The 27,195-nt window shown below is 37.2% G+C and overlaps 1 protein-coding gene across 2 annotated transcripts; it reads left to right on the forward strand.

The window, feature by feature from the left end:
- The first annotated feature begins 1,514 nt into the window (after positions 1-1,514).
- Positions 1,515-20,389, forward strand: LOC145774857 (calpain-9-like). Of its 2 annotated transcripts, XR_014290067.1 has the most exons (24): positions 1,515-1,736; positions 2,328-2,511; positions 3,169-3,238; positions 3,743-3,873; positions 4,315-4,439; positions 5,068-5,132; positions 5,733-5,836; positions 6,293-6,376; positions 6,788-6,864; positions 7,716-7,790; positions 8,471-8,634; positions 9,112-9,281; positions 9,972-10,189; positions 10,527-10,596; positions 11,181-11,207; positions 12,004-12,063; positions 12,541-12,598; positions 12,907-12,977; positions 13,543-13,611; positions 14,152-14,230; positions 17,989-18,105; positions 18,639-18,694; positions 19,174-19,288; positions 20,290-20,389. XR_014290067.1 is itself a non-coding variant. In XM_082586189.1 (23 exons), exons 1-23 carry the CDS (start codon positions 1,555-1,557, stop codon positions 19,198-19,200), a joined length of 2,283 nt encoding a protein of 760 aa, XP_082442315.1. In that variant the 5' UTR covers positions 1,515-1,554; the 3' UTR covers positions 19,201-20,141. The 2 variants fall into 2 exon arrangements, 1 of the variants encoding a protein (XP_082442315.1); XM_082586189.1 differs by lacking the exon at positions 20,290-20,389 and having other exon boundaries at positions 19,174-20,141.
- The last annotated feature ends 6,806 nt before the right edge of the window (positions 20,390-27,195 follow it).

Raw genomic sequence — 27,195 nt, forward strand, 5'->3', positions numbered from 1 at the left:
ATCCACAAACTAAAAAAATTAAAGAAAATGCTCAAACTTGAAAAAAACAAAAATGAATTTCCTCAAAAACCACAAGGTTGGCAACACTTTTTGTGAATTTATATCTCAGTGTTGCCATTATGATAAGGACAAAGAAAAACCTTTAATTTTGATACTGTACTTTCATTTTACCACGATAGATCAACATCAAGCACCACATGTTCGATTCTTGAGGTGTGCGCTTCAGCATCGTAACTCAAAGACAAAATCTATTTAGCAACATCTCGCAGATTGAATAATTCACAGACAACGCTTTAATAAGCAAAAATTTTACTCTGCGAATCTTTGGTGATCGGTCCTGCGTCAGTGGTTCAAAGCACCCACAAGCCACAAGCGAAACTGCCAAATTTAATTCTTAAAGAAGTTTTTTCTGTCAGAAGATAGAAATTCCCATGATCAATTAATCTAAAAATAAAGAACCCTGCAATCCCTCAAGATTGGATCGCACAGACGACCAACTTATGATCATGACATGACTGTCATTTTCTAATTTAAACATGGAAGGCTACAGAATTTATTGTGCAAAACCCTGGTCCGTCAGTCTATGTAGGTTGGTCTTTATGAAAAATAATCTGAAACTTCACCATTTTACAAACTTTATTTTGCCTGGTCACCATTCAGTTATTTGAAAAAAATGATTACTATGTAATTGTAAAACAAATCAATTTAGACACATGTTTTTAAGATCAAAACTTTCGAAGATTTAAAAACAAATCCGGAAACACCAAATCCGGTTACATTCCAAATTGTATTCTGCAACCAGAAAGTTGTACTGTAAGACTAAGTTTTGTTTAAAATTTATTTTGAAAAGTAACGTTGAATTTTTGAACGACATTGTTTTTCAAAAGTATTGGTCTTTTGGTTCAAATAGTTTAATTTATATTAGCCTATCTTTATACTATAAAGTTGGGTGCGGTATCCAGCTTAGCCTATTTGGAAAGCTAGGCTAGCCTAGTTATGTAGGCTATAGTTTGAGGCAAATGTCCTTAACTGTTGTGTGGAGTGGTGTAACGAATGAGTGTGAAGGCTACTGTGTGTAAGAGCAGTGTTATATAAGGCTAATCCATAACTAGAACACGCAATCATGCCTCAGCCTAGCCATTATTGGTTAAGAAAAAAACGGGAATCTGAGGCTACTTATTGAATAAAATAAGGTGCCAGTGAAAAATTTAATGCTGATTTGTATTTTTGCACATTATCAATAGGCTGCGTTAAAAATGGCTTACAAAAATAATTTCTGAGAAAAGTAATGTGTTGTTTTAAAACTTAAGTTAAATGAATAAATTGTGTGATAAACTTTGATAGGCTGGGTTATCATTTTTGTGTGGATTTTGATGTTGCTTAATATGAAATGTAGTCAAATTTCGATATAAACATTAAATACCAAAGGTTTTACCTTTCAGTCAATGCAAATACTGATAGGCTACTACACTAATGCATGTTATCATATTTTTTTTATTTATAGGTCATTTTTGTTGACTAAGTTTATTTTTATGGGTTAGTGCATAGCTTGACATGCCCTATTATTATCAAAAGAAAACAGTTCGTAAAAGTGTGGTTCCTTTGGAACGACCTCAATCAGGCTTGTCATCGCACTATAATTCTAGAAACAGCTATGGACGATCATCAGACGAAAAGGGATATGGTGGCAAAAATACTGGTGTTCCACAAAACTTGCCACCTGGAAAACTCAGAAGGTACCAATGCACAGTTTTAGTGTTTAGAGTAGCCTACCATTAAATCAATAACTTTTTGGCATTTAAGTAGCCTACTCGGCTAAGACTCAAGACCAAATGTGGGGAGTTCAGTTGAAGTGTGCCGTAGGTTATGTCTTAGTGTTTGATTGTAATGTCATGATATCAAAGGAAGTGTAAGTTGAATTTTATTAGAGAAAATGTAGCCTAGAGCAAAGTTTAAGTAATGAAAATTTGATGTTTTTTATTAAAAACTTCTTCTTGTGGATATTTTCATCTTTAGTTTCGTTATCAGATGATTCAGTGTAGGCAGGCTATTGTAAGAAAATCAGCCTACCAACCTTTGAGGTATACAGATGTCATTTAAGAATGTTTATTGAAAGTTTTAATATCAACAACTTGCAATACTTCCAGATGACAGTTAGTTAGACCATTGATCTGCCTTATGAATTTGTCTTTCATAAAAGGATTTTAATTAGTAAGATTTGTGCATATTGTACAGTGCTTTGCCATCAAAAGCTTCTACACAATGAACTATCAGTAGTCTATTCACATTTTGTGCATATTTTTCATTATTTTATTTAATATGTTTAGATATCAAACACCGATAAGACGAAGAAATGCCCCTGTTGACGTCAGAAGTAAAAGTTTTGATGAAATCAAAGCAGAATGTCAGAGAAGAAATATTTTATTTGAAGATCCCGAGTTCCCTGCTGAAGATGAATCTCTGCTTTTCAGTGAACGACCACGCATGAACATTAAGTGGCGAAGGCCCCATGTATAAACAACTGTCTCATTTTTCATACAACAATGTAAAAGTAGAAGATAAGTCTGTAGTTTGAATTGATTTAAATCACTGGTTTACTGAAACTAATGTTTGTAGTACTGCATGAGATCCAGTCTTGACTAGCAGAAGAGTTAATGTAGACAATGGTGAACCGAGGTCGTAGCCAAGTATAACAGCACATAGACCATACCTAAAAAAAAGATCTTGCAATTAATCCGCATAATACAGCAGCACCAGACAGGCAAAACTACCCTGACCTGACTTTCTACCACTTGTACTAAAGGTCTGTCCTGATAGCTCAGTTAGTTAAGCGCCTAATTGTATGAAGAAACCGCAAGAGTATTCAAGTGGCGTTTGTTCGTCATTTCAAGAACTGCTTTCCATTCAGTGACATATAGTGGATGAAATAATTCACAAATAACACTTCAACAACAAGTAAAAACTTCACTCTGTCAAACGTGGTGACCCGGCCTGCGCCGGTGGTTCAAAGCCTGTTCAAGTAGCCTATGAGCTACTTCCAGGATTAAGCTCTAAAAAGAAGCTTTCTTAGTTCAAAGATAAAAATTACGACGATCAATCAACTTTGAAATGTTTTTCTTATTTGAATGATTCTTCAATCGTAATTGACGATGGGGTGTTTTCTCACAGGAAATCTGTCCTAATCCCCAACTGTTCATTGGTGGAGCCTCGAGGTTTGACATTATTCAGGGTGAACTTGGTAAGGGTTTATAAATATGCTTTTTTTGCGTTAAACAAGTAAAACAACCTGATCATTTTTTGCCAAACATTCATGTTTCAAGAAGTGCAGTAAGCAGACAGAATATATATATACAGTTTTCGTGCGTTTTATACTTCACATTGCATTTTCGGATTGAAGGTCTTGTGTAAAGAAAGAATATGGCATAGATTGCTCATGGAAAAGGAATTTGTCGTATGAATGTTGTTCATGTATTATTTTGTCATTTATTTACACATTTGGGATTAAAAAGAAAGTATTATATCAGCTAAAATATATGCGATTTGTTTGCAGCACGCCAGTTAACGGTCAACGGTTGCAAAGCTTCGTAGCCTATAATCTAAAACGTGCATAAATAATAGTTTGGGTAGTAATCACATGTATGTAGCTGATAAACTGCCACAGGAATCCTGCTTCGCCTTTGGTTGGTGGCTTCCATCAAACTTGGTGATTTTAAGCTTTTCATCACAATCACTTCGTAATCAGGTGACTGTTGGCTCCTCGCTGCGATAGCATCGCTCTCCCTCAACCAGGATCTCTTGTACAGGATCATTCCTCCTGACCAATCCTTCAAGAAAGGAAAATATGCTGGGATATTTCACTTTTATTTTTGGCAGGTTGGTTAAAAAATCATTTTAAATTGTTCCAGCTGCATGTTGGTTCTACGCAGATGACGGTGGTCCTATGCGTAGACAACGTATTTTTCGATCAGGTATTAGTTGTGTCAGTAATTATATTGTCGATGTTGCGGATCTCTCTATTTCGATTTTGCTTAAAAACAGTCTGGTTTTCATTTTTAAACGTCAGGGTCGACCAGTTGTTTGATTTGTCCATATCTCTATCTTCAATTTTAAGTTTCTTTTTGTCAGATGTCGCGGATGAAGTGCATAATTTTATGAATGGACTCACCAGACTAAGTGACTTGAACTGATTTAAATATTGTGATTAAAACCGACTTGACTGAGAAGTTTTAATCAATTGTTAAAGTCGGTTCGTCACTTGTTTTAGTCTCTAGAGGGACTAACTTAAACTGACTTGATTTTCGTGTCATGTTGCAGTATGGCGAATGGGTTGACGTCATCATTGATGATTTGTTGCCCACTGCCAATGGAAAACTCATCTATCTCCACTCGGCTGAACGCAACGAGTTCTGGAGTGCTCTGCTGGAAAAAGCTTATGCAAAGTGAGTGAAGCTTAAGCAAATGATTGAGGATATTGTTATCTTCAGAGTGGAAAGATTCTGAAGATATTCACCCCGATAGCTCAATTGGTTAACGCGTCACTTCTGGAACGAAGAAACTTCAAGATCAAGCGGCGCTGGTTCGACTCTCGGAGTGTGCGCTTGAGCAACGCACGTTAAAGACTGCTCTCCATTCAGCGGCATCTAATGGATGGTATAGTTCCCCGGCAACAAGACTTCAACAATCGGAAACTTCACTCTGTCAATCTCGGTAACCGGCCTGCGTCAGTGATTCAAAGCCTCTACAAGTATGCAAAACTGCCAGGATTAAGCTCTGCAAGAAGCTTTCCCAGTCCGAGGATAAAGATTCAATCAATCATTTGAAAATGAAGTTCGTTTTCCCGAATCAAATTTGGTTTTGTTTCACTGCAGCCATCAAACGTAAACGTCAACACCCAAATTTACCTGAAAACAATCATTTTGTGTATTTGCTAAAAAGTTGGCTTCAAATTGTTGACCTGTGTTATCAATGAATCAAACAATCAGATCTGGTAACCAGCCATAACGGACGCTTGTAGACACCAGAGTCACTTTATTACTCAAGAATTAATTATCTAGTCGTACTTTGTAGACTAAATGGTTCGTTCGAAGCTCTGAAAGGTGGTAGCACTTCTGAAGCGATGGAAGATTTCACAGGTAGGGGATTGTTCTCTGTGTTAATCTGGTTAATTCATTACCCACGACACTATAGTATTTAGTTGCTCAACCTGTTTATAACAGCACAATCTCTTCCTAGTCTTTTCTCTCCATCTTGTTTCATAGAATCTTTGTCTTCATCCAGAAACATCAAGATTAACCAGTTGTCTGCAGCAATTTATTTCTCTCTTTCCATGTTATTTTCAAAAATTATCTTCCTTTACTCTGTTCGTTAGGCGCTCTACACCTGTCCAAATATTAAGCCCGGGTCTCCGCCACTGCACGAAAGTGGTAAATGGCAGAGCCTTTCGACGGCGTTACGAAGAAGAAAAGGTTCACACGAAGAAGAAAATCTTCAAAAACGGAACATGCATCTTCAAAAGCATCATAATCTACGATATAATTTGTTGCTGCATGATTGAATGGTTCGGTCGATTGACGTGACGTCAACACAACCCATTACGCTGACGTAGACGATCAAAAATGCTGACTGAAACACTTTCCACTTCTAATGAAATATGATGTAACATTCAACACAAGGTTGGTTACATTTCTCTTCCTCAATGACAAACTTAATTTGCAAGACCTTGTTTGGGATAGGAGGAGTCTCAGAGATGTTTGAACTAAAAGATGCTCCTTCCAACCTCTGGAGGATCATGGGAAAGTCGTTGAGGAAGGGAGCTTTGATGGGTTGTGCAATCGAGGCAAGTGTTTATGCGGTGTTATAACATTATTGCGTCACTATCCGTTTCATATTTACAAATCACTCAAGATCCTAACATATTAGGATACAAACAAATGCTGTGATGTGACTGTCCAAGTGATTGAGTTAGAAAGTTGCAAAGTCTCTCAATTACTTTTTTTTACAATAACTGGCAATGCTGACAATCAATAATTGCTTAGTTTGCACGACCAAAAAGGATAAATATGATGATTATTTTCCGCTTCAAGAATCACTTCAGTTCAACAACAAGTCCGTGTTGACGTTGTTAGACGTTTCACAAACTGTTAAAATACATTTACTCTATTCGTACACCTGGTGCAAGGAAGTTTTCCTGTGTTGCGGCCTAATCAATGTCTCCAACAGATGTAGTATCTTAATGTCGTTGTCTGTTTTTATCGTCTTTTCAAGCGACGTGACTCGCTGAACTTGTTCACAGACTCAAAGCGTGTCACAACGTGAAGCCAAGCTAGGCAATGGTCTGCTCATGGGACATGCTTATAGCATCACTGGCTTGGAAACGGTGAGCGACAATTTTTTTAATTATGCGCCATCATAAAAAGTGTACCTTTTTTCACTATTTTCCAGTTTTAAATAACGTTGAACCAACGTAGAGTTTTTTTAATCCACGAGCTCCACTTTTATGGTTTATTTCTCCATACGTGAGAACCATTTATGTTTCTGTCTTTAGCCTGGCACACAAACATTCTATTTTTTCGATTCCTGCAACAACTCAGTCGGCCGTGACAACTGAAGGCTATGATATATCACATTACACTTATACACATTGTTCTGCAAAGATTCACTGCCAACGCACTAAATTGTTAGTTTTGTTTGTTGTGCTACCCAGATAGCAAAATCCGTTTGGATAAAGCGCTGAGGGGTAGTACCAACTTAGGACCATGGTATAAGAACAATGATTTGTTGATTCTAGATACGAACCGGGGAAAAGTTGGTCCGTGTTCGGAACCCATGGGGGCAAGTTGAGTGGAACGGACCGTGGTGTGACCAGTAAGTCACCGTCATAGTGGTTGATGATTGTAATACCAAGCTAATGGCTTTGGCAATCTCCTCAAATTGGAGAAGAACGCAATTTCAAGCTATTTAAATGAACTCCTTGGGAATTGTAATCGTTTAACGATGACCTTTGTTGCCATCGTCTGCAGTATAAAAGGTACCGCTTGGTTTGGTGCCGGTTCCACATGTGTTCGTTTATGCTGTTTATTATCCGATCTAATTCGGATAATAAACAGCATAGAACCAAGTGGAACCGGCAACAGTTTGGTGCCGGTTCCACTTGGTTCCGTTAGACTTGCAGTGCCGGTTCCACATGTGTTCGTTTATGCTGTTTATTATCCGATCTAATTCGGATAATAAACAGCATAGAACCAAGTGGAACCGGCAACAGTTTGGTGCCGGTTCCACTTGGTTCCGTTAGACTTGCAGGGTCTTTAATGACTCTTATTGCAATAAAATCCGCTTAATAAAAACGGATTATAAATCTGTTCCCGCATTAAATCTAATTTGCTATCGGACGAAATTTTCTCTTTTTAAATATGGCATCCAAAATCGCTTCGGGCCAAGGTGGATTTAATAAGCGGATTCTACTGTGTTGGGGCATCCAATGAGCAAACATCCATTGCTATCTAGAGACTGTGAAAAAGACTTTTTTCTTATACCAGTGGTCTTTAAAATTTTAAAGATAAAGTCAAATTGTTGGACAACCTACCATTAAATTTCATTTTTTTTGCTTTTTTGCAGCCGTGTTCTAATTTAAGATAAGAATTTGAAATAAAAAATATTTTCTTTTTTTTTCTGACATGAACACTTAGTTGGCTTGACCTTCTAATCCATTCTTGCAGGTCTTCAAAGTGGTATGAAGTTCCCGCAGAGAAGAAGCGATTGGATGTTGAGTTCTCAGAAGACGGAGAATTCTGGTATTCGCTCTTGTTTGTTTACAATTTACTTTCTGCATTGTCAATTTCTTTAGAAGCTTTCAGTTTTACTTTCCTAAATCCTGTTCCTCCCAGTTAGCAAATTTTGTCGTTGTTTACATCGATTTACGTCTGTAGACGATAAATCAATGTAAAAACAACTGTTTTTTTAGCGGAGCCATAACTTGTCATTATGTTAAAATGTCTACTTCAACATGATGGCTTTTTAACATAACATTCAAGCATTTTTCAACACTAATGCACCAACATCTCATTTATTAAGTAACATTCTTCAAGACTAGACTAATAAACAGCCGCAAAAGGGACACAATTTTGCAAGTAAATCTCCAATCTGGCAACTCTGATCAACATTTAGATTTTGCCTTATTTTCACTTTGTACTTGAACGAGAGTTTTACCACTCAAACTTTGTTCATCCGTGCTTGTGTCGTATCACTGCACAAAACTAAACAAAAAGAAAGTATTTTGAATTTTTTTATGTTTAATCCTTTCTCTACAACAAGACCCTCGGGCAGAACACAGATTAAAGATTTCTGATTTTTGTTTAAGCTTTGGATTAATAATGCAACCTTGGTTACTGAGGGAGATACAGTTTTAATGTGTAATATAAATTTTGCATTGGCTGCTGTTACATTTGCATGAAATAATTTATCTTCCTCTTAGGATGTCGTTTCGGGATTTCTGCCGATCTTTCACCAAACTTGAGATCTGCAACTTAGGTCCGGATGCCCTTGAAGATGACAACGTGAGCACCCAATGGATCACATCTCTTCAGGATGGGAGGTGGATCAGGGGGTGTACAGCTGGAGGGTGCAGAAACTTTCCTGGCAAGTCAGAGATAGAAGTTAATATATTTGTCAGCATAAAATTTCTCCGGTTTTCAAGTTTTTTTGTCACATTTTTGTTCCATTGTATTGTTTGTTACCCTGGTCAAGTGCAAGAAATCCCGAAATTATCCGATTTCATGGTACTGTACTAATATATGAAGCACAAGCCTGTGTTGTGCAAATGAGCATGTATTTTGACACTTTGACAAAAAGGCTGAAATGAAAATCGGTTCCTTTCAGCCCTGTTGCTATTAATAGTTGCTTTGTTATTTGCATTCAATTCAGGTTAATGTCTAGCGGATAATGATTTACATTAAACTAGCGGGAAGGCAACTCACCTAATCGTCGTGTCCATCTTCAAATGTGATTCAGGTCTTGCTAAGAAACAACCGCATGTTTTGGACACATATTGCTCCCAGAGTTATGCAATCACTTTCAGCTACGTAGTGGAAGAGCGTTTTGTTGTTTTTTTTTCAGATACCTTTTGGGTTAATCCTCAATTCCGTTTGATCCTTGAGGAAGAGGATGACGATCCGGATGACGACGTGGTCGGATGCAGCTTCATCATTTCCTTGATGCAGAAAAACAGGAGGAAGCAAAAAGCGAAAGGGCAGGGTCTTCTAACTATTGGATTTGCCTTGTACAAAGTAAGTTCCTGGATGCTGGGATTAAGGGCGTTGCGATTGTTGTATGAGGACAGGAGTGGGAGAGTATAAGACGCGGTAGAGCGCTGTAATGGATAGTTATCAAACACCCCTAATTGTGTAGATGAAGCGATCTTCCTGGCGTCAGCACAAGGCTGAATAGCAAGAATTCAATTGACTGGCAATAGCAACGGTCGAGAAATCTAGCATGAATTAGTGGTGCGATGCTGGGGTGAAACACGTGTCTATTGCTGTCAATTTTATTACATGCAACTGCCGAGAAGCTACTCCTTTTACAAACGTTGTTAAATATGCTGGATTTAGAGGAGTGATGTCAGATTATTGAGAATGCAAAATGTTTGCGTTTAGCTGGGACAGAAGTTTACCAGTTACAGTAGTGCGTCTGCACAACAGTGAGCATATTGGTTAGATCAGGGGTTCTTAACCAGGGGTGCACGCATCGCTAAGGGGTGCGAGACCTGTGCCTAGGCGGTGCGGGGATGCTGAATTATCAAGGTTTGCTATAATAAGACGTAAGAAGCAAAGTTGCTTTTACCAGATTACCAGGTTTTCAGCCAATCCTAGGAGGGGGTGCGAGAACTGGTTGGTAATTTCAAGGTGGTACCGACAAGGCAAAAGGTTAAGAACCACTGACTTAGATGATCATTTGCTTCTAAGCTCTTTGTTTGGCAGCTGAAGAGCAAAGTCCCAAAGAATCACACCATAAAGAAAGACTTCTTCCTCTACAACCAGTCCATAGCACGCTCCAGGCAGTACATCAACCTCCGGGAGAACTCCCAAAGATTCAAGCTCCCACCTGGGGAATATGTGATCGTTCCATCCACGTTCCAACCAAACGAAGAAGCCGACTTCATTCTGAGGATCTACACAGAGAAGCGCAGTGTCATCGAGTGAGATCCTCTTCTATTCAATAATTTCAAATGAGAAAGGTTTAGCAGCCCTATATCTTGATAGAATGAAGATAAATTTAATCGAACACAGTCTTAATCTAAACGACATTAACAAGAACATGGAAGTAATTCATGGGGTGAATATTAATGACTTCATGCGCCATCATGTACCCATGCGATCATCACACATTGTGACGTCATCGACTGACTATAAATTTAAATTAAAACTGACTACAACATAGGTTCATAGCTGATTGCATATGGTGGCTATTTCTGAGCGGCTTTGGATCAAACGATGTGAAATGATTATTCTTAGAATGATATTTTCATTTTCCAGCGAGATCGATGAAGAAACGCGGCAGTATTTCCCAGTACACAGTGAGCTGACCCCTGCAGACGTCGCTGCTGTGAGTGACATCCCAGAGAGCAAAATTTGTCATTTTTACATTGATTTAACGTCTGCAGACGTTGAATTAATATAAAAATGACGGATGTTTTTTCTGGGATGATATATTTAGTATTAGCGTAAGCTGAGTTTTCCAGATCGATTTGACTTGTTCTGTGATGAAAGCTGTCAATGAAAAAAAAATAATTTCTTGACATTTAAACCTACTTCACTTTAACTGCTGTAAGTTCAGTTGACTTTTACATGCAACTAATTGAACAAAATAATTTCGTCTTAACTATCATGTATTCGTTTTAACATTCCACTTCAAGTGTATGACATCCTATTTTATGACGTTATCAACTTTTCCTTTTGTAAGAATTCGAACTCGGCGCCTATATTTTAGATCTTTGCAAATTACAATGCCCTGTCAAGCATAGTCATAGTTGTGTTTGATCAACTTTTTTAGTTCACACCGCTTACTGTTTGTGCAAATTATGTTAATTTTTGAGTAGAATTAGTTTTAATCGTTGTAAAACTCTATGCGAAAGTTCATCGTTTAATTTTGTTGTGTATTGACTTGTATAATCTTTTTCATGATACCAGGGTCAAAAAGAATCACCTAATACAAAGGTATCTACTGCCAAGTTATGTTTCATTTGTATGGATCAGTTATTTTTGGTGTTACAATAATTATTATCAGATAGTACCCAAGACAAGATTTCCAGTTTTCGTCATTTGCATTGAGTTAACTGCCTTGGTGCTGAAACAATAAAGTTATCGTACTTTTTGCGCAAAATAAGCTTTTGTATAACTGCATCGTTTGTTAGTAATGAGGTTGTATTTAGTTTAAGTTTCATTTTCGCTTTTGTTTGCATACTTTGAAACCAAAAAAGAATGTTCTTCTTTTTAAGCTCCAAGATAAATGGCGAGCGATCTTTATATTCAGTGGTGGACGCGTTTATTTTTCGTCGGGTTACCACGGGAAATTAACTAAAATAAAGATAGAATGCAAAAAGTTTATTGTATGATTCCAATAGAGAAAACTTGCCAGACTACGAATACCGACCGCTATGGAGTAGGTAGATATAACTCGATACCCTAGCTGGTCAATGGTCATGCATGAAATCTCATAAAATTGCACTGGATTTCACTCCTGCTCAGCATTAAGAAAACGAAATTTAAATATTCTATTCAACTGCGTCTCTATGTGGCTGCACTAGAGCGCTTGAGAGCAACGCTTATCTGCGATGGATGGAGCGCTAAACAATAAACAATTAAACATGTTGTTACGAATATTGACCGCTTTGTTGTATTGATTGTAGGCTATTTAATTTATTCATCATGTCTAACTGCGCTTTAGTGCAGCCAAGCCGCTCATTTTCAAGCAAAAGCTGCTGTTATAATGAGCTGCTTTGTTTTGTGGCAGGAAGAAAGTAAAGAAAATGACAAAAAGTTTAAGGAACTTTTCAATCAAATCACCGGAGAAGTATTTGTTGCTTTTTAACCTTTTTCTTTTATTTACAAAGCCCTGTATTTCTTGGTTGCTTGCATCGGTGTCGCTTTGAAAGGCGCGCTATCCCAGATAACAAATTCCGTCTTTACATTCGTATGCAGACGTTGAATCAATGTAAAAATGACAGATTTTGCTCTCTTCAGTCATGAGAAATAGCAGACCCCTCATTGTCACTGACCCGGTCCTTTACTGGAGGAGATAAGTAGCTAAGGCTTAATTGGGTCTAGCTGTTTAGTTCAGCAGGCCATAGCCCTAAAATAGGCATTTGTCTTTAGCAGCGTACTCTGCATGAGGGAAATCAAAGGCTATAGTCGAAGAGGCGCCACTCCGCAATCGACGGCATGCCTTTTAGCCGCTCGGCTATGCAGCCGAGCACTGACTGCAGGAAATATGAAACTGCGAATATCATTTCATTATTGTTTTGATGCAACATTGTGGTTTACTTTTCAGGACGGCGAAATAGATGCGTTTGAATTGCAAGATATCATCAATTCCGTAATAAGAAAGAGTAAGTAGTCGACCGTAGTTCAACACGTCTGATATTTGTGTGGCTTATGCAATGAATTTTGATTTGTAATTAACTTTAGTGAAAACTTTTCTTTTGATGAGATGGAAATAGTGTAAAAAAACTATTGGAAGAACTTATTAATTGTTTTTTTTTTAGGTACCCAGTTAAAGTTTTACATGCGTAACCGGCTGTAAACCCCAAGAAGCCCATATAATTCTCACTAAAGAAGTGTATAATTCTCTGTAAAACCGTTTTTTGCACATTTTTTACCTGCCATTGAATTACATATCGTTCACTTATTTTCGCAGATCAGCGACACAACAGTAAGTTCTCCGGGTTCAGTGTGGAAGCGTGCAGGGGTATGGTGGCCCTCATGGACGTATCCTTGTTGTGGTCATGTGGATTGGCAGACGGCGGCCAACACAAAGAATAAAATGTTTTTGACGCAGATGATAAACTAGATGATAAAGAAATACCACTAACACTCAAATTGTTATGCTGTAAGCCTACTGCATTTGTAGTTTATTTTATTTAACACCAATTATGCAAAAGTGTCATTCAGGGCCACTTTTAAATTTAGGGACACGCAAGCTTAATCATTCTTTTTCATTAAAAAGGGTCGTCACTAAAAAGATTGGGAACCACTGTCCTAGCGCGAAAGGGGACAGTCACCTGGCTTATTTCTACCGATCAAGTTCTCTGGTATATGGTCGTCATGACTGACGCTAATTAAAAAACCGCTTAAAAATGTCCGTGTCGTCACTTTGTTGATATCAGGGGTGAGCAACGTTCCATCCACAGGCCGTATGCGACCCATTTCCACTTTTTGTGTCTCTATTTTTTGAGGATTTCCAGTACGGCCCGCTTTCAGAATTACAATTTCCTAACTATCTCTTGTGTTAAGGTTGCCCAGCTCTGTTTATTCCCTTAACTAGCATCCACAGGTAACCAATTCCGGCAAACTTGATTATGAAGAGTTTAAGTCTTTGTGGGTTCGAGTCCGCAAGTGGATAGTGAGTTGGATTCATATTATTTTCCAAATGATTGAATCTGAATATGTTTGTACAATGTACAATTGCAAGCGGTAGATGATGCGCCTTTACTTCATTAGTTTACGATTTGTGACGAAATTTATTTAATGGCTATACAGTAGGAAAGCAGGATATAGGATATATCAGGGTATAGAATAGATGTATAGAAGAAGCAGGGTATAGAATAATCCTCTGCTACCACTTTGCATTAACGCACCGGTCATCTAGCGGACGCACGAAATCTGAATATGTTTCTACAATTAGAAGTGGCTCAGATTCATGTCTTATTTCCGATCATTAAAGCGGAGAATTGTACTTTATATAACGTAGCAAAGTTCTGGAAAAAGATAGAAGCAACAAAACACGAACGTAAATGTGTGTTTGAGACCGAAATGATTTACTAAATACAAGAATTTAATACCTTTGCAATATCTTGAGAAGTTTGAAAATGTGAAAGAAATTTTATAGACTAACATCACCATTGGGCCAATCCTTGTGAAGACACGGTCTTGTGCATTGCAGAATATATTCAAGAAGTACGACAAAGATCAGAGCGGCTGCTTCGACTGCTACGAACTAAGGGAAGCTCTCAGTAACGCAGGTGCGATGGATATTAGCTTTATATGTGTGAATGTTGTATATGTTCATAGTGTAGTCATCTAAGCTCAAAAAAAGGGCCAACCCGGAAAAAATTCGTAACTTAACAGATTTGGTATCAAAAGAAGCGAAATTTTATGTAGATCATCATATCCAAAATCCTCTTCAATCGGCTTTGAGCAAATAGAATGGGGGGCATTTGAAATTTGCGTCTAGCGCCCCCTAACGGAAATGAACTATAATCATCTTTTCTAATACTTCCATACTGATTTCTGATTTGTTTTTTCAAATATCGCAATCTGTAGCTTTGTGAGAACATTTTGGTAAAAAATTATGGATGTGACGTCATGATGACGTCACAAGAATAATTGGAATATCGTAATTACTCTTCAATACTAGGGGATGAATGGAATGCAAGAATACTCCCAGTAAAGCCACTTTTTCTTTTCGTTTTTTACTTTGTTGAATACAATAAGTTTAATGGGGAGTGATGGGCTACTTCAAACACATGTTGCGCCATCTAGTGCAGAAAATGTAAATGTTGACAATCGAGAATTTCCAGTGAATGCAATCGTTGGTTTGTGCAATGTGCATATTGTTTTGTGTTCACTTACTTGAGTAAACCTTTCAGAGCATTTAGAAAATCAATGAAAAATTTTAATACTTGCAGTAGCAATGGCGTCATAATGCACTGGTTAAAAGGAATGTTTTATGGACGATCACGAATATCACTGTTATAGGGTAAATAGTAAAATTCAATATCAATCTTTGCAAATATTTATGAACGATAATCTACATGTCAAACCAAACATATCATATCACTAGAAGGCGTTTGAAATTAAGTAAAATTGTTTCAAAAGTTTTGTTTTCATGATTTTTTTTTTTGACTTGTAAATCGCTTTTTTTTTTGCAACCAACACTTCAAAAAAGCTATAGATTTTGAATAATTTTGACCAAATTTGAATCTGATATTTATTTTTCAAAATCAAATATGTTTCTATCCACTTCCTCGTCACTTCCAACGCTGTCTTCGTCTGATGAAACTTCGCCTTTGTCATGATTTTCACAATCCACTCCATTGCAATTACTACACGCAGAAACACATGGTAGCCCGTGCTGCCTGCAGCTGCAAACGTTGGTACTGCAAGGACTTTTTTTAGTGACGTTACAGTTACATCGTACAAAGCGAAGAATGTTATCAGGAGCTGCACTCAAATCTGTCAGAATAGGATCGTAACTCCGATTGGATAATTTCCAGCCCTCATCGAGCGGATTTAGTTCAACGCTCATCAGTGTTTTCCATTCAATCACCTGCAGATGGATTCGAAGAAAATGATACTTTGCAGCATTTTTGGTTGGAGCGAGAGACTGTGGCTTGATTGTCGTTTTAGATGTTGCTGCTGCCTTCATAAACTGATGGTAGCGCAAATCTTCCATCGCCCAGTTTTCTTTCCCACCATAGCTAAAAAGATAAAAATTGTATATTAAAACTGAACACACTTCTTAAACTTTTATTGATGATTTGGTGGCAGGAACTTGACATTATCGTTATAATACTAATGTAACTTTTTAAGTTACCTGAACATTAACAATTTAAGTTCTTTTTGTTCTACTTCCTCTGCAGTGGCTGTTTCGTCTTCGAATACTTTAGCAGTTTCTTGGAACATCTCCCTTGTCCCAAACTTCTTCAGGGTACTGCAGAGGAAGTAGAACAAAAAGAACTTAAATTGTTAATGTTTAGGTAACTTAAAAAGTTACATTAGTATTATAACGATAATGTCAAGTTCCTATCACCAAATCATCAATAAAAGTTTAAGAAGTGTGTTCAGTTTTAATATACAATTTTTATCTTTTTAGCTATGGTGGGAAAGAAAACTGGGCGATGGAAGATTTGCGCTACCATCAGTTTATGAAGGCAGCAGCAACATCTAAAACGACAATCAAGCCACAGTCTCTCGCTCCAACCAAAAATGCTGCAAAGTATCATTTTCTTCGAATCCATCTGCAGGTGATTGAATGGAAAACACTGATGAGCGTTGAACTAAATCCGCTCGATGGGGTTGGAAATTATCCAATGGGAGTTACGATCCTATTCTGACAGATTTGAGTGCGGCTCTTGATAACATTCTTCTCTTTGTACGATGTAACTGTAACATCACTAAGAAAAGTCCTTGCAGTACCAACGTTTGCAGCTGCAGGCAGCACGGGCTACCATGTGTTTCTGCGTGTAGTAATTGCAATGGAGTGGATTGTGAAAATTATGACAAAGACGAAGTTTCATCAGACGAAGACAGCGTTGGAAGTGACGAGGAAGTGGATAGAAACATATTTGATGTTGAAAAATAAATATCAGATTCAAATTTGGTCAAAATTATTCAAAATCTAGCTTTTTTGAAGTGTTGGTTGCAAAAAAAAAGTGATTTACAAGTCAGGAAAAAAAGTCATGAAAACAAAACTTTTGAAACAATTTTACTTAATTTCAAACGCCTTCTACTGATATGATATGTTTGGTTTGACATGTAGATTACTGTTCATAAGTATTTGTAAAGATTGATATTGAATTTTACTATTTACCCTATAACAGTGATATTCGTGATCGTCCATAAAACATTCCTTTTAACCAGTGCATTATGACGCCATTGCTACTGCAAGTATTAAAATTTTTCATTGATTTTCTAAATGCTCTGAAAGGTTTACTCAAGTAAGTGAACACAAAACAATATGCACATTGCACAAACCAACGATTGCATTCACTGGAAATTCTCGATTGTCAACATTTACATTTTCTGCACTAGATGGCGCAACATGTGTTTTAAGTAGCCCATCACTCCCCATTAAACTTATTGTATTCAACAAAGTAAAAAACGAAAAGTAAAAGTGGCTTTACTGGGAGTATTCTTGCATTCCATTCATCCCCAGTATTGAAGAGTAATTACGATATTCCAATTATTCTTGTGACGTCATCATGACGTCACATCCATAATTTTTTACCAAACTGTTCTCACAAAGCTACAGATTGCGATATTTGAAAAAACAAATCAGAAATCAGTATGGAAGTATTAGAAAAGATGATTATAGTTCATTTCCGTTAGTGGGCGCTAGACGCAAATTTCAAATGCCCCCCATTCCATTTGCTCAAAGCCGATTGAAGAGGATTTTGGATATGATGATCTACATAAAATTTCGCTTCTTTTGATACCAAATCTGTTAAGTTACGAATTTTTTCCGGGTCAAACCCTAATATGACTACACTATCAATGAATATGCTACCGTTTTAACCTATTACACTCCTTCAAGAGTCATCAAAAAGTGTTAATTTCTGTTTTTGTTTTTTTTTTGCAAGAAACTGGCAATGTTTTCACTGCATGTTTGTTACACTTCTTACTCATTCATAAAGAATGCAATCATATTCGCTGTAAAACGCTGAGATAAATCAGATCAGCCTGATTAATGGGCTAGTGTGTCTGCCTCTGAATCGGTAGGCATGGGTTCGATCCTCTGTCGTGTCATACCAAAGGCGTTTTAAAAATGATATTGAATCTTATTCCTACACTGCATTCAGCAATGGAATGGATTGTGGTAATAATGTAATGGACTGCGCCTCTATACGGCTGCATTAACACTGTCTGCTTTGTAAAACGCGGAGGAGCAACGCATATCTGCGGTAGCTATCTGTTATATAAAAACACACCTTGTTATTATTTAAAGTTTCTTACGTTTAAAAATGTAATAGAACATTGAGACAAGTTGCCTCGTCTCCAGGTTACTCGCTGAATAGCGCTTTGTATCAGAAGCTTTGCCTTCGTTACGCAAGCCGAGACCTTACCATCAACATGGATGACTTTGTCCTTCTGTCAGTCAAGCTAGAAGGAATGTTCAGTGAGTTGAGATTATGTTCATTTCACCGATTTTTATGAAGATAGTGAGCATAAGTGCAACTAGAGATTTTAGATCATGGGAATGCGAAACTACATCCGCTTTTGGCTTATCCGCAACTCTAGAAGGGTTACGATTTTTTTTTTCTGATTTACAAAATATTGTACTTTTTATGGGTCATATAAGAGTAGTAAAGTTGTTTTTCAAGTAATTTAAGGTTGTTTGTTGTAGCGAAACGTACAAAACTGACAATTGACCCTTTTAATGTTGCCGGAAAAGCGGAGCTGCGCGTCTCGTAATTTAATGTTCTTTATAGAGTGCAACGCACAAGGATACCCCCTGACAAACTTAACGTTAAAATTGGTCCCTTTTTATATTAGCATGTGTCAATGGTACGTCGCTTGCACAAAAGTGTGGTCAGTGAGCACGTGACACAAGCCTGTGGCCACGTCACTATTCGCCATAGTTGCGTTCTTTCAATTGTTTGTTTATTAATGACGTGATGAGGCGCAGCTTAGCTCAACTTTACCCCACAGATGCGTACAACGAATGGAGTGGCTCGGAGAAGACAGCAACGCTGACTTTGCCTCAAGTAAGTTTGTAATTTTGTTGCGTTCAAACTTATACCCGGTTGCCGAAGACTAAGAATGCAGTTAGGCAAGGAAGTCGATCAGTGTTTATCTTCAATCATCATCTAGCCCAAGGGAGATCCAGCAAGTAGTCTTAGAGCGCGATTTCAACAAAATGCAATGGTGTATAGGTCTGCATTAATTCGACCTTTCAAATACACCGTAAATAAAGTTACTTTTCTGTGTTTTAATGGGACGATTACCCCCCCTGGATCCGCCACTGATCCAACTTCGATTTTTTTCCCTACGAGTGGCGGGGGACGATTCTTTCCTTGCAGCGATCGTCTTCACTGTTATGACTAAGCCGCGTGCTTTCAGCTGGTGTCGAACCGGTAACCCTGTGTACATCGGTTGGACGATCTCACTACGATGCCAAGCAAGCTTGTTGATAGATTTATTGTATCCTTGCTATCACCGAGATAACAATTGCTTATTTTCACAGTGGTTGGTGACTACGATGTACGCATGAGCACAGTTTACAACTTCAGTCTTAGTGCGATGTTGGACAGAGTCTGCTGCGTCCTTATTCAGCCTACCACATCCACAAAGTTCAAAAAGTATTTTCAAGTTGCTTTTGTGAAGAAATTTACATAAAAAAATACCGTTTTGGTTTTCAGACATGTTCATCGGTGCCAGTTTTGTGTAAATGGTCACTTGGTGTCGCTAACTGGTCAAGTTGCTATAACCACAGTCACGTTCGATAAATGATTTGGTTGAAAGACCTTGTATTTAATTCATATTTTGAGTTCATGGCCCCTTCCGCTCATGCATAGTCATATGAGACGTGGAGGGTCATAGTCTAAACGTCCGAGATGGTCGAACCGTTTTTTTTATTCCAAATTCTTGCCATGCGCTTGTTTGAATCCGCTTTTTATCTCATAGTGTCTTATTTTATTATTTTAACTATATAAGTTATATCAACGTAGTTACATCAAATATAATTATTATACTGTTCACTAAAACCGTAACAGGCTGTTTTACAGTTATTTATTGGGATCAACAGAAAGTTCTTATTCAAATAAAACTTGAGCTTAAGCTTTTCTATTTGAATAAACCCTTCTGATGATCTCAATAAATAAGGGAAAAACAGCTTGTTACGGTTTTTCGTGAATAGTAACTGCATTTGGTGTAATTCTCTCTGCTTGGCTTTTTTGCTTGGCATTGAGCACTTTTTTGTAGTATTAACTGTTTAGGTTATAGTCATAAACATACTGCATGGGCTATTGTCAGTTGTGACCTACATGAAATTGATTCTGTGCAAAGTGCGTATTTGCTTGTGGTCTTTACCAACTACACATTCTTAACGTAACAAAGTAACTGCCTATTTTGACGTTATTTTCAATCCCTACGTAACGCCATGTTTTGTAACTGTTGCTTTCATTTATCTTATATTCTTACATAGTTCTATCCGTTCGCATTGCATGCAATAAATTATTTTTCGTCAGGAAAAGGGCGTCATGTCAGTATACAACAGAACTAATCACAGTTGGGTAATGTGTGACTCAATGCTTCTTATTTTTACTCCTTCCAGTACGCTCACATTTGTTTTTTCCTCTAGCTAATGTTCAGGAGGAGTTTTGGATACAATGCCTTTGAAACCTCTCAAAAGGTGGATTATGGTTTCATGTAACATGTTTTTTCATAGCCAAGAACTTCGCAACGGCTTCTAACCTACTGAAGGATTGGTGAATGGTGATAACAATAGGCTATGCGACTTATAGCCAAACATGATGACACGGAATGGCAATGTGTGACTTATAGCCAAATATTTGTTTTCTATGGTAAATTAGTCCGTTTTTTTTCTTCTGTAGACTAATATTTAAAATAAATTGAGTTTCGATTGGAGATCGCTTTTTTTGTTTGGAATTGGTTTTTGTTGAAAAGAATTTCGAAGTCAAAATCGATTATTACCCACTGAAGTATTGATTTCAATTCTTAACTGTTTGCATTCAAACACGACCCATTGAATTTTTGTTGTTAATTTATCGAACGAACTAGCTCGCGTTTGTTTTTTATTTTGTTGGAATGTTGTGACAAACTGAAGTCCTCCTTTCATGGAAACGATTGGGTGTCAGAACACTTTAATTCAACGTCCGATCACTGTCAGAAATAGTAATCTCTTCAAACAATTCTTCAGCAATTCGACGAACCAGGCAGAAAATCAACTCTTTTTGCATAGATTTAACATCTGAAGATGTTGAATCAATAAAAAAGCATCGATTTTGTGCCTGTTACAGTTTTAGATCTAACATCTGACCAACTTCAAAATCACAGCGCAAGTCTATGATTTAGTTGAAGTGGCCACTCCAGATGAAATCGTTTTCCAATACCAAAGTAACACCAGGATTGAAGTCATAAAACAAAAAGATACTTCAAAACCACAAAATCAAAGAGCAAGGCAATGGAGTTAAAGGGTAGGCTACGGTACGTACAGCGAACAACTCTCCGCATTGCAGCAATAGACTTGTGACTTGATCAAAGTGCGCCGGAAAACTTTTGAAGCGAGATAAAAAGTAGCAATGAAAAATCAGTTTGCAAATGTTAAAATTAACCAAATACTTAAACAAAATTACGTAGAAAAACTTGACGTTGCAGTTTGATGCAATAAATCTAAAAAATATACTGACTAATGCTAAATTAAATGCTTATGCACAAGGCCATAGCCTATTTGTGTGGTTGCGGAACCGCCAATCTCCAAATAAAGCTGATTCAAAATAAATAAACTATATTTTTAACGTAGGCTAATAAAAACGATTCTTTAATGATGTCGTTTTGTGTTTCGTAATCAGTGTGACTAATTTGATATGACAACACCAAACCGTGTTACCCCACGTGTGCCGTTGTTTCAGCTGCCCTTGATCGCTTATCTATGGCATTATTAATGTTTGCCGGTAAATCCTTTTGTAATCGCTTATCCTTCATTCTACGTTACTTTGAAGGTAACTTTATACTTTTGAATGGCCAGAAATGTGACTGAACATCACTGAGCATTGTGAAAGGCACTTGTAAGCTTACAGATTGTGAAGTGTTGCTACTTGTGAAAGTGCTAGATTAGTGACTGTAGATGATAAGAATTGTCGCTCACAGCGTGGTAAGAATTGATCTAAGGAAGTGTTTGCATTGGTATAAAACCTTGCCTGGTGATTTATCACAGCATTGACTTATCGAGAAAGTTAACTGAAAACCAAGGCAGCATAAAAAAGCTGCGAAATTTCTTTGGGGTGCTTGTCAGAAGCGAAAAGACTAGTTCAATCTTGTGTAGAACTACAACGATTGAGCAAGGTCATTATAGCGGCTTGTTTGTTTAGTTGTTTTGGAGACAAAACGTAAAATAACAACCTATTACGTTTATTCCCTGAAAGATAACACTACGTTATTTCAATTGAGCATGTTTTTGGGAAATTAAATCGTTTGGTTAACGTTATCGTATGTATTAAAAAGTGTTTGGAAATGTACAGTAGTAGAGTTTATGTAGGAACAAATTCCACAACACGGTTTTGTAAATCCCAGCTTGTTTGGTTAGTTAATGTTTTCAAAACGTAGTCTGCTCATATAACAAGAAGCGCAGATAAAGTATAGTTCAGGCTTTCATATCATATTACTTTTTTCTATCGTGTTCGGCACGAAAAAAGATAATACTAGTGACAATAAATCATATAAGCTACTAGCACGGAAAGGAACGAGAAAAGGTTGAAAAGTCTCGAAGATCTTAAGACGTTTATGAAAACTTGTTTGGGTGGGCTACTGGCTATAGCTCGTGGTAATAACATATTTCATAAATCAAAGCAATTTTATCTAATAGGTTTGTAAAATGATCCATTTATCTTTATGGAAATATACTGTACCGTAGGCTACTGATTAAGATTGCATCAGATTTACGACCAACAGGGTTTGTTGCCGGTGTAAAGGTCTATCGTGCAGCAACGTTTGCATAGCCCTAAGTTAGTTGCCTTACGCAAATATAGCCACCAATAAACTGTGGTTGTGCATTGCAGAAGATACTTTCGTCCTGGGCCTTTCAAACAAAATAACGCTGAGACTTTACCTCAAGGAAGGGGAAATTAGTGGAAAGAAGTTTTTTATGAAAAGAGGGAGCTTTTCCGCTCAAAAGAATGAGGTGTCATAAAAAAATACAGAATGGTACAGACGCATTATATTGCAATAGGATTTCAAAGAATGAATGGTGTCTTCTTTCATGCAAAGATTTTGGTTCCTTGAAATCAGGCTTAATCTAAAAGTAGCCTAAACCTTGCCAACGCTACTTGTAGTTGTTACACCAGCAGCTGTAGAAAAGGTTTTGTAGGTAGGCTAAGTGTGGCTATCATGATACAGTTTGCGTAATAGTCAAAAGTTCTCACACTCAACGAAAACTCTGGTGTTTCATCAGGAAATGAACTAAGGTCGTCGGTATTTTGGCAAGGTAGCCTTGGTCTTTGAACCCAGCATGTATAACTATTGGGCCTTTACCTTCACGTAGTCTACAACGTATGATTGCAGTAGTACTAAATGTAAATATAGACTGCAGCAATGGCGGCTATTCTGTGAGCACTGTCAAAAGCTCTTAAGTATGTCAGATATTGCGGTAGGCTTCATTTCCACACACTGGAGTGAAGTTCAGATACGCCATAAATCAAAACAAGAACTTGCAGTAGCCCTATCCACAAACTATATTAGAAGTTAATTTAGTGACATGATTTATATGCTGTAGATTTGTGTAGACTGTACAAGTGTACAATGTCAGCTGTAGACATAGGCTACGTCGCAGATCAACTGTCTGAGACTGTGTCGTTAAACTGATAATTAGCGATTTGTCTTTTGTCGTATTTCGTTCTTTTTGCTCGTGGCTGTGAACGCAAATTAAAGTTGTCGAAATCACGTAACAACTCTCAAGTGCAAACCAAAAGTTGGCTCTCATGGTCAGGAGCACTTTAAGTGAGTGGAAAGTACTTATGATGTCTACCGCATTTACTACAGTTCTTGAAATAGCTACCAAACTACTGTTGTTACATCAGACGAGTACAGAGACTAGGATGAAGTCAATTGCTATTAGGCTACTCTGTTTAAGTATCTTGCAGAACTTAAGATCTTTTATCAAGCGAGATCAGTGCTAGACTTTCCAGTCAAAAATGCAATTAAAGACCTGCAGCCGTGGCTGAGTGGTTAGCGCGTTGGGCTTGCAGTCGAGAGCCTGCATGTTCGACTCCAGCCACCCGCACTTGCTGTTGTTTCTCTGGGCAAGAAACTTTACGATAATTGCCTCTACCCAGTAATCGATTTCGAGTAATGGGTAGTACCAAATTTAAGTCATAAGTAAAGTAGACAACCGGAAACAGATATTGCAGTCGGCTGCAGCGTGGGTCAGGTGTACGTCGGAAAAGATAAACAAAACAAACAAACCTGAGTGTTAGAATTACAGCACAGTAGCCTTTTTAAGTTACATTGTATGAAAAAAATATGCTGTATAATGGTCAATGCTAGTCTCCGCGTATAATTTGAATCGTGAATCTGGGCCCTCTGGGGTATTAAAAGTATAAACCCTCGGCCCCAGAGGCCCACACGACGACGACGATTCGATTTAAAAAACGATTTAATTTCGCTATAACACACGCTGGTGTTTGCATTAGGTATAAACGAATAAATAACGTTAAAGGAGCTTTAACCAGGGATGCCAGCGACAAATTTCCAATAAACTTAGATCTTGTGTTCAAAAAACCCAGATGAGGCGGAAAAAACCTAGGTCCAAAAATGACGTAGTAAAGCAGTTAAAAGTACCTGCATGTGCTTTTAACACTATACTTTATATCAAAACACAGAAAGCTGCCTCAGAAAGCTGCAAATAAGTTAGTAGCATGTATATAATTAGGCTATACAGATACATGCTTATGTTGGTAGTTATTATGGCATATTATGGCATGGTCTGAGAATCCTGGACGACGAGACTGCTGAGTGGCTGAAGATTTCCTGCCCTCCAATCTAGCCTGGAAAGATCGCTCATACGCCATCATCATCATCATCATCATGGCATATAATTACTGTCCATACAAAAACAAATGGAGTTCCTGTTCCAACTGGGCTATTGTTCATCCACCAAGGTGCACAGCTGACATGTTCCTATGATTTTCAGCATTGCTTGGATCTATTTCTTCTAATTTTTTGTGTATGATGATTAAGTGCTTCTCTGATTAAGAGACTCAAAATATTTCTATATTCTGAAGAAACCATAAAATACAACTTGCGCAGACGAAAATGGTCACAATAGAATTCCAGGTTGATACTATTTACATGTTTAAGAACATATTGCAAAAAAACGAGCATATGCTTTGTTCCACGATTAACAAGTGCATCATAAATCATAATAATTGAAGCATGGTCATGTTACCATTGTAAACAAACTGCAAAAAATTTGCAACAAATTCATAAAAATGATCACTAAGCATGAACCACAATACAATGTCGACAGTTTTTTCACAATTGATAACCTTTATACCATCGAAACTGGCAAATTCATGTTTAAACTAAAACATAATCAACTGCCTAAAAACTTTAACTCACTATTTCAACTTAATAGCAACTTGCATCACATATCAACTAGAAGTAGCAATCGATTTTTTCTCCCCTATTACTCGAAAAAGTTAACCCAACAATCCATCCAATTTAGTGGAGTTAAAGTCTGGAACGATCTCCCTAAACACATTACTGAAATCGAAACCTTTTCAGATTCTATTTGAATAAGGATGGAAGCCTAGGTAGCTTTTATTTAAAAACCGGAAAATTTAAGTAGTTTTAATCTTGCCTAATACTTCTTGCTGCTTTAATTACCTTGCAAAGAAAAATGGATGAAGTTAAATGCATGCTGAAGCAATTGTCTGAAGAAATCAAGGAAATTCAAAAGGAGCAAAAGACAATAAAAGGGAAGTACCAGACTGAAATTTCTAAACCAAAAGCTGACTCTAATGGTACATCCTGTTTTGCAGATTTACAAAAAAATCCTGACGTGGAACGACTTGACAAAAGAATTGACCATCTGGTCAATAAATTCAACATGATGTCTTCTGCCATGAAGAAAATTGAAAATAAAATGGATGACCAAGAACAGTATACCAGACGTGACTGCTTGATTCTTCATGGATGCTCAGCCATGCCTAAGGAATCAATCAGTCGCTCTGCTCCTTCTTTTTTTACTAATTTTGTAATCCAAACCATAAATGAGAAGTTAGATTTAAACATCACAGATTGGGACATAAGTACTTGCCACCCTTTATCTAACAGAACTGAAAATGTACCAATAATTGTGAAATTTACTAGGAGGTCAACTCGAGATCTGATCTTCAACTCAAAACGCAAACTTAAAGGAAGCGGGATGGCCATAACTGAGTCCCTCACCAAAAGAAGGCTAGCATTGCTGAATCAGGCCAAGGAGAAATTGGGAAAAAGTAATGTTTTCTCATTCAATGGAAAAATTTATGCGTATGTCCACGACAAAAAGCATTGGATTCAGACTGAAGATGACATAACAAAGTTAAGCAATTAATATTAATTATTTAAATGATTTCTTCCATACATTAAGCTCCTTAACTGTTGAGAGTTGAAATGTTAAAACCTATTTTAGATGCAGTACTGAAAAGTACTGCTTTTTGATATAGCATTTCTTAAAGTCAGCTAGCAATATGCTGACATAACTTTAAAACCTCCAGTCAACCTCAACTTTATTATATTACCTTAGTTACCTTGTTAAACTACTTTAAACTATTGATAATATACTTTTGATTATTGTTCAAATTTTAGCATATTTTTCTGCTTGTTTGTATACTCAGCAGTAGGCTGTATTTAAATATCATGTTCGGTTGATTTCTTCACAGCTACACAGGTAAGTCCATATTATCTATGCCTACATGTAACATCTGTGATAAAAATGTTCGCAGCAACCAGAAGTCCATCTCTTGCAGTGTATGTAATTTTTCTAATCATTTTAAATGTACAAACTTAACTCAGACTGATAGATCTTATTTCTGTACAAACTGTTTACATAACTCTTTACCGTTTTTCAACTGTAGTGATATTATATTTACCCAACTTTTTTCAATCAAAACAGCTCAACTTCTCAACCAAGAGCCTACATTGCTTAATGAACTTTTTTCATCACTTGAAAATGAAGTTGTAAATACTGAAGAACTTGAACCTTGTTTTCAAGCTAATGATGTGTATATGTATTCTAACAAAGTACATTTTTTGGTAACAAATATGCAAATAAACAAATCCCTAATAACTATGCACCTTAACATTAGATCTTTATCAAACCCAAAGAATTTCTCAAAATTGCAGGCACTTGTAACGTCAATGACAGTTAAACCACATATTATATCTATTAATGAAACATGGCTTAAAGTAAATCAAACTGGTGAATTTACCTCCCTAGAAGGGTATGTTTTTCTCGCAAATAGTAGATGTAAACAAAGGGGTGGAG

This window comes from Aplidium turbinatum, chromosome 7, assembly GCF_918807975.1.
Source record: "Aplidium turbinatum chromosome 7, kaAplTurb1.1, whole genome shotgun sequence".
Classification (NCBI taxonomy): domain Eukaryota; kingdom Metazoa; phylum Chordata; class Ascidiacea; order Aplousobranchia; family Polyclinidae; genus Aplidium; species Aplidium turbinatum.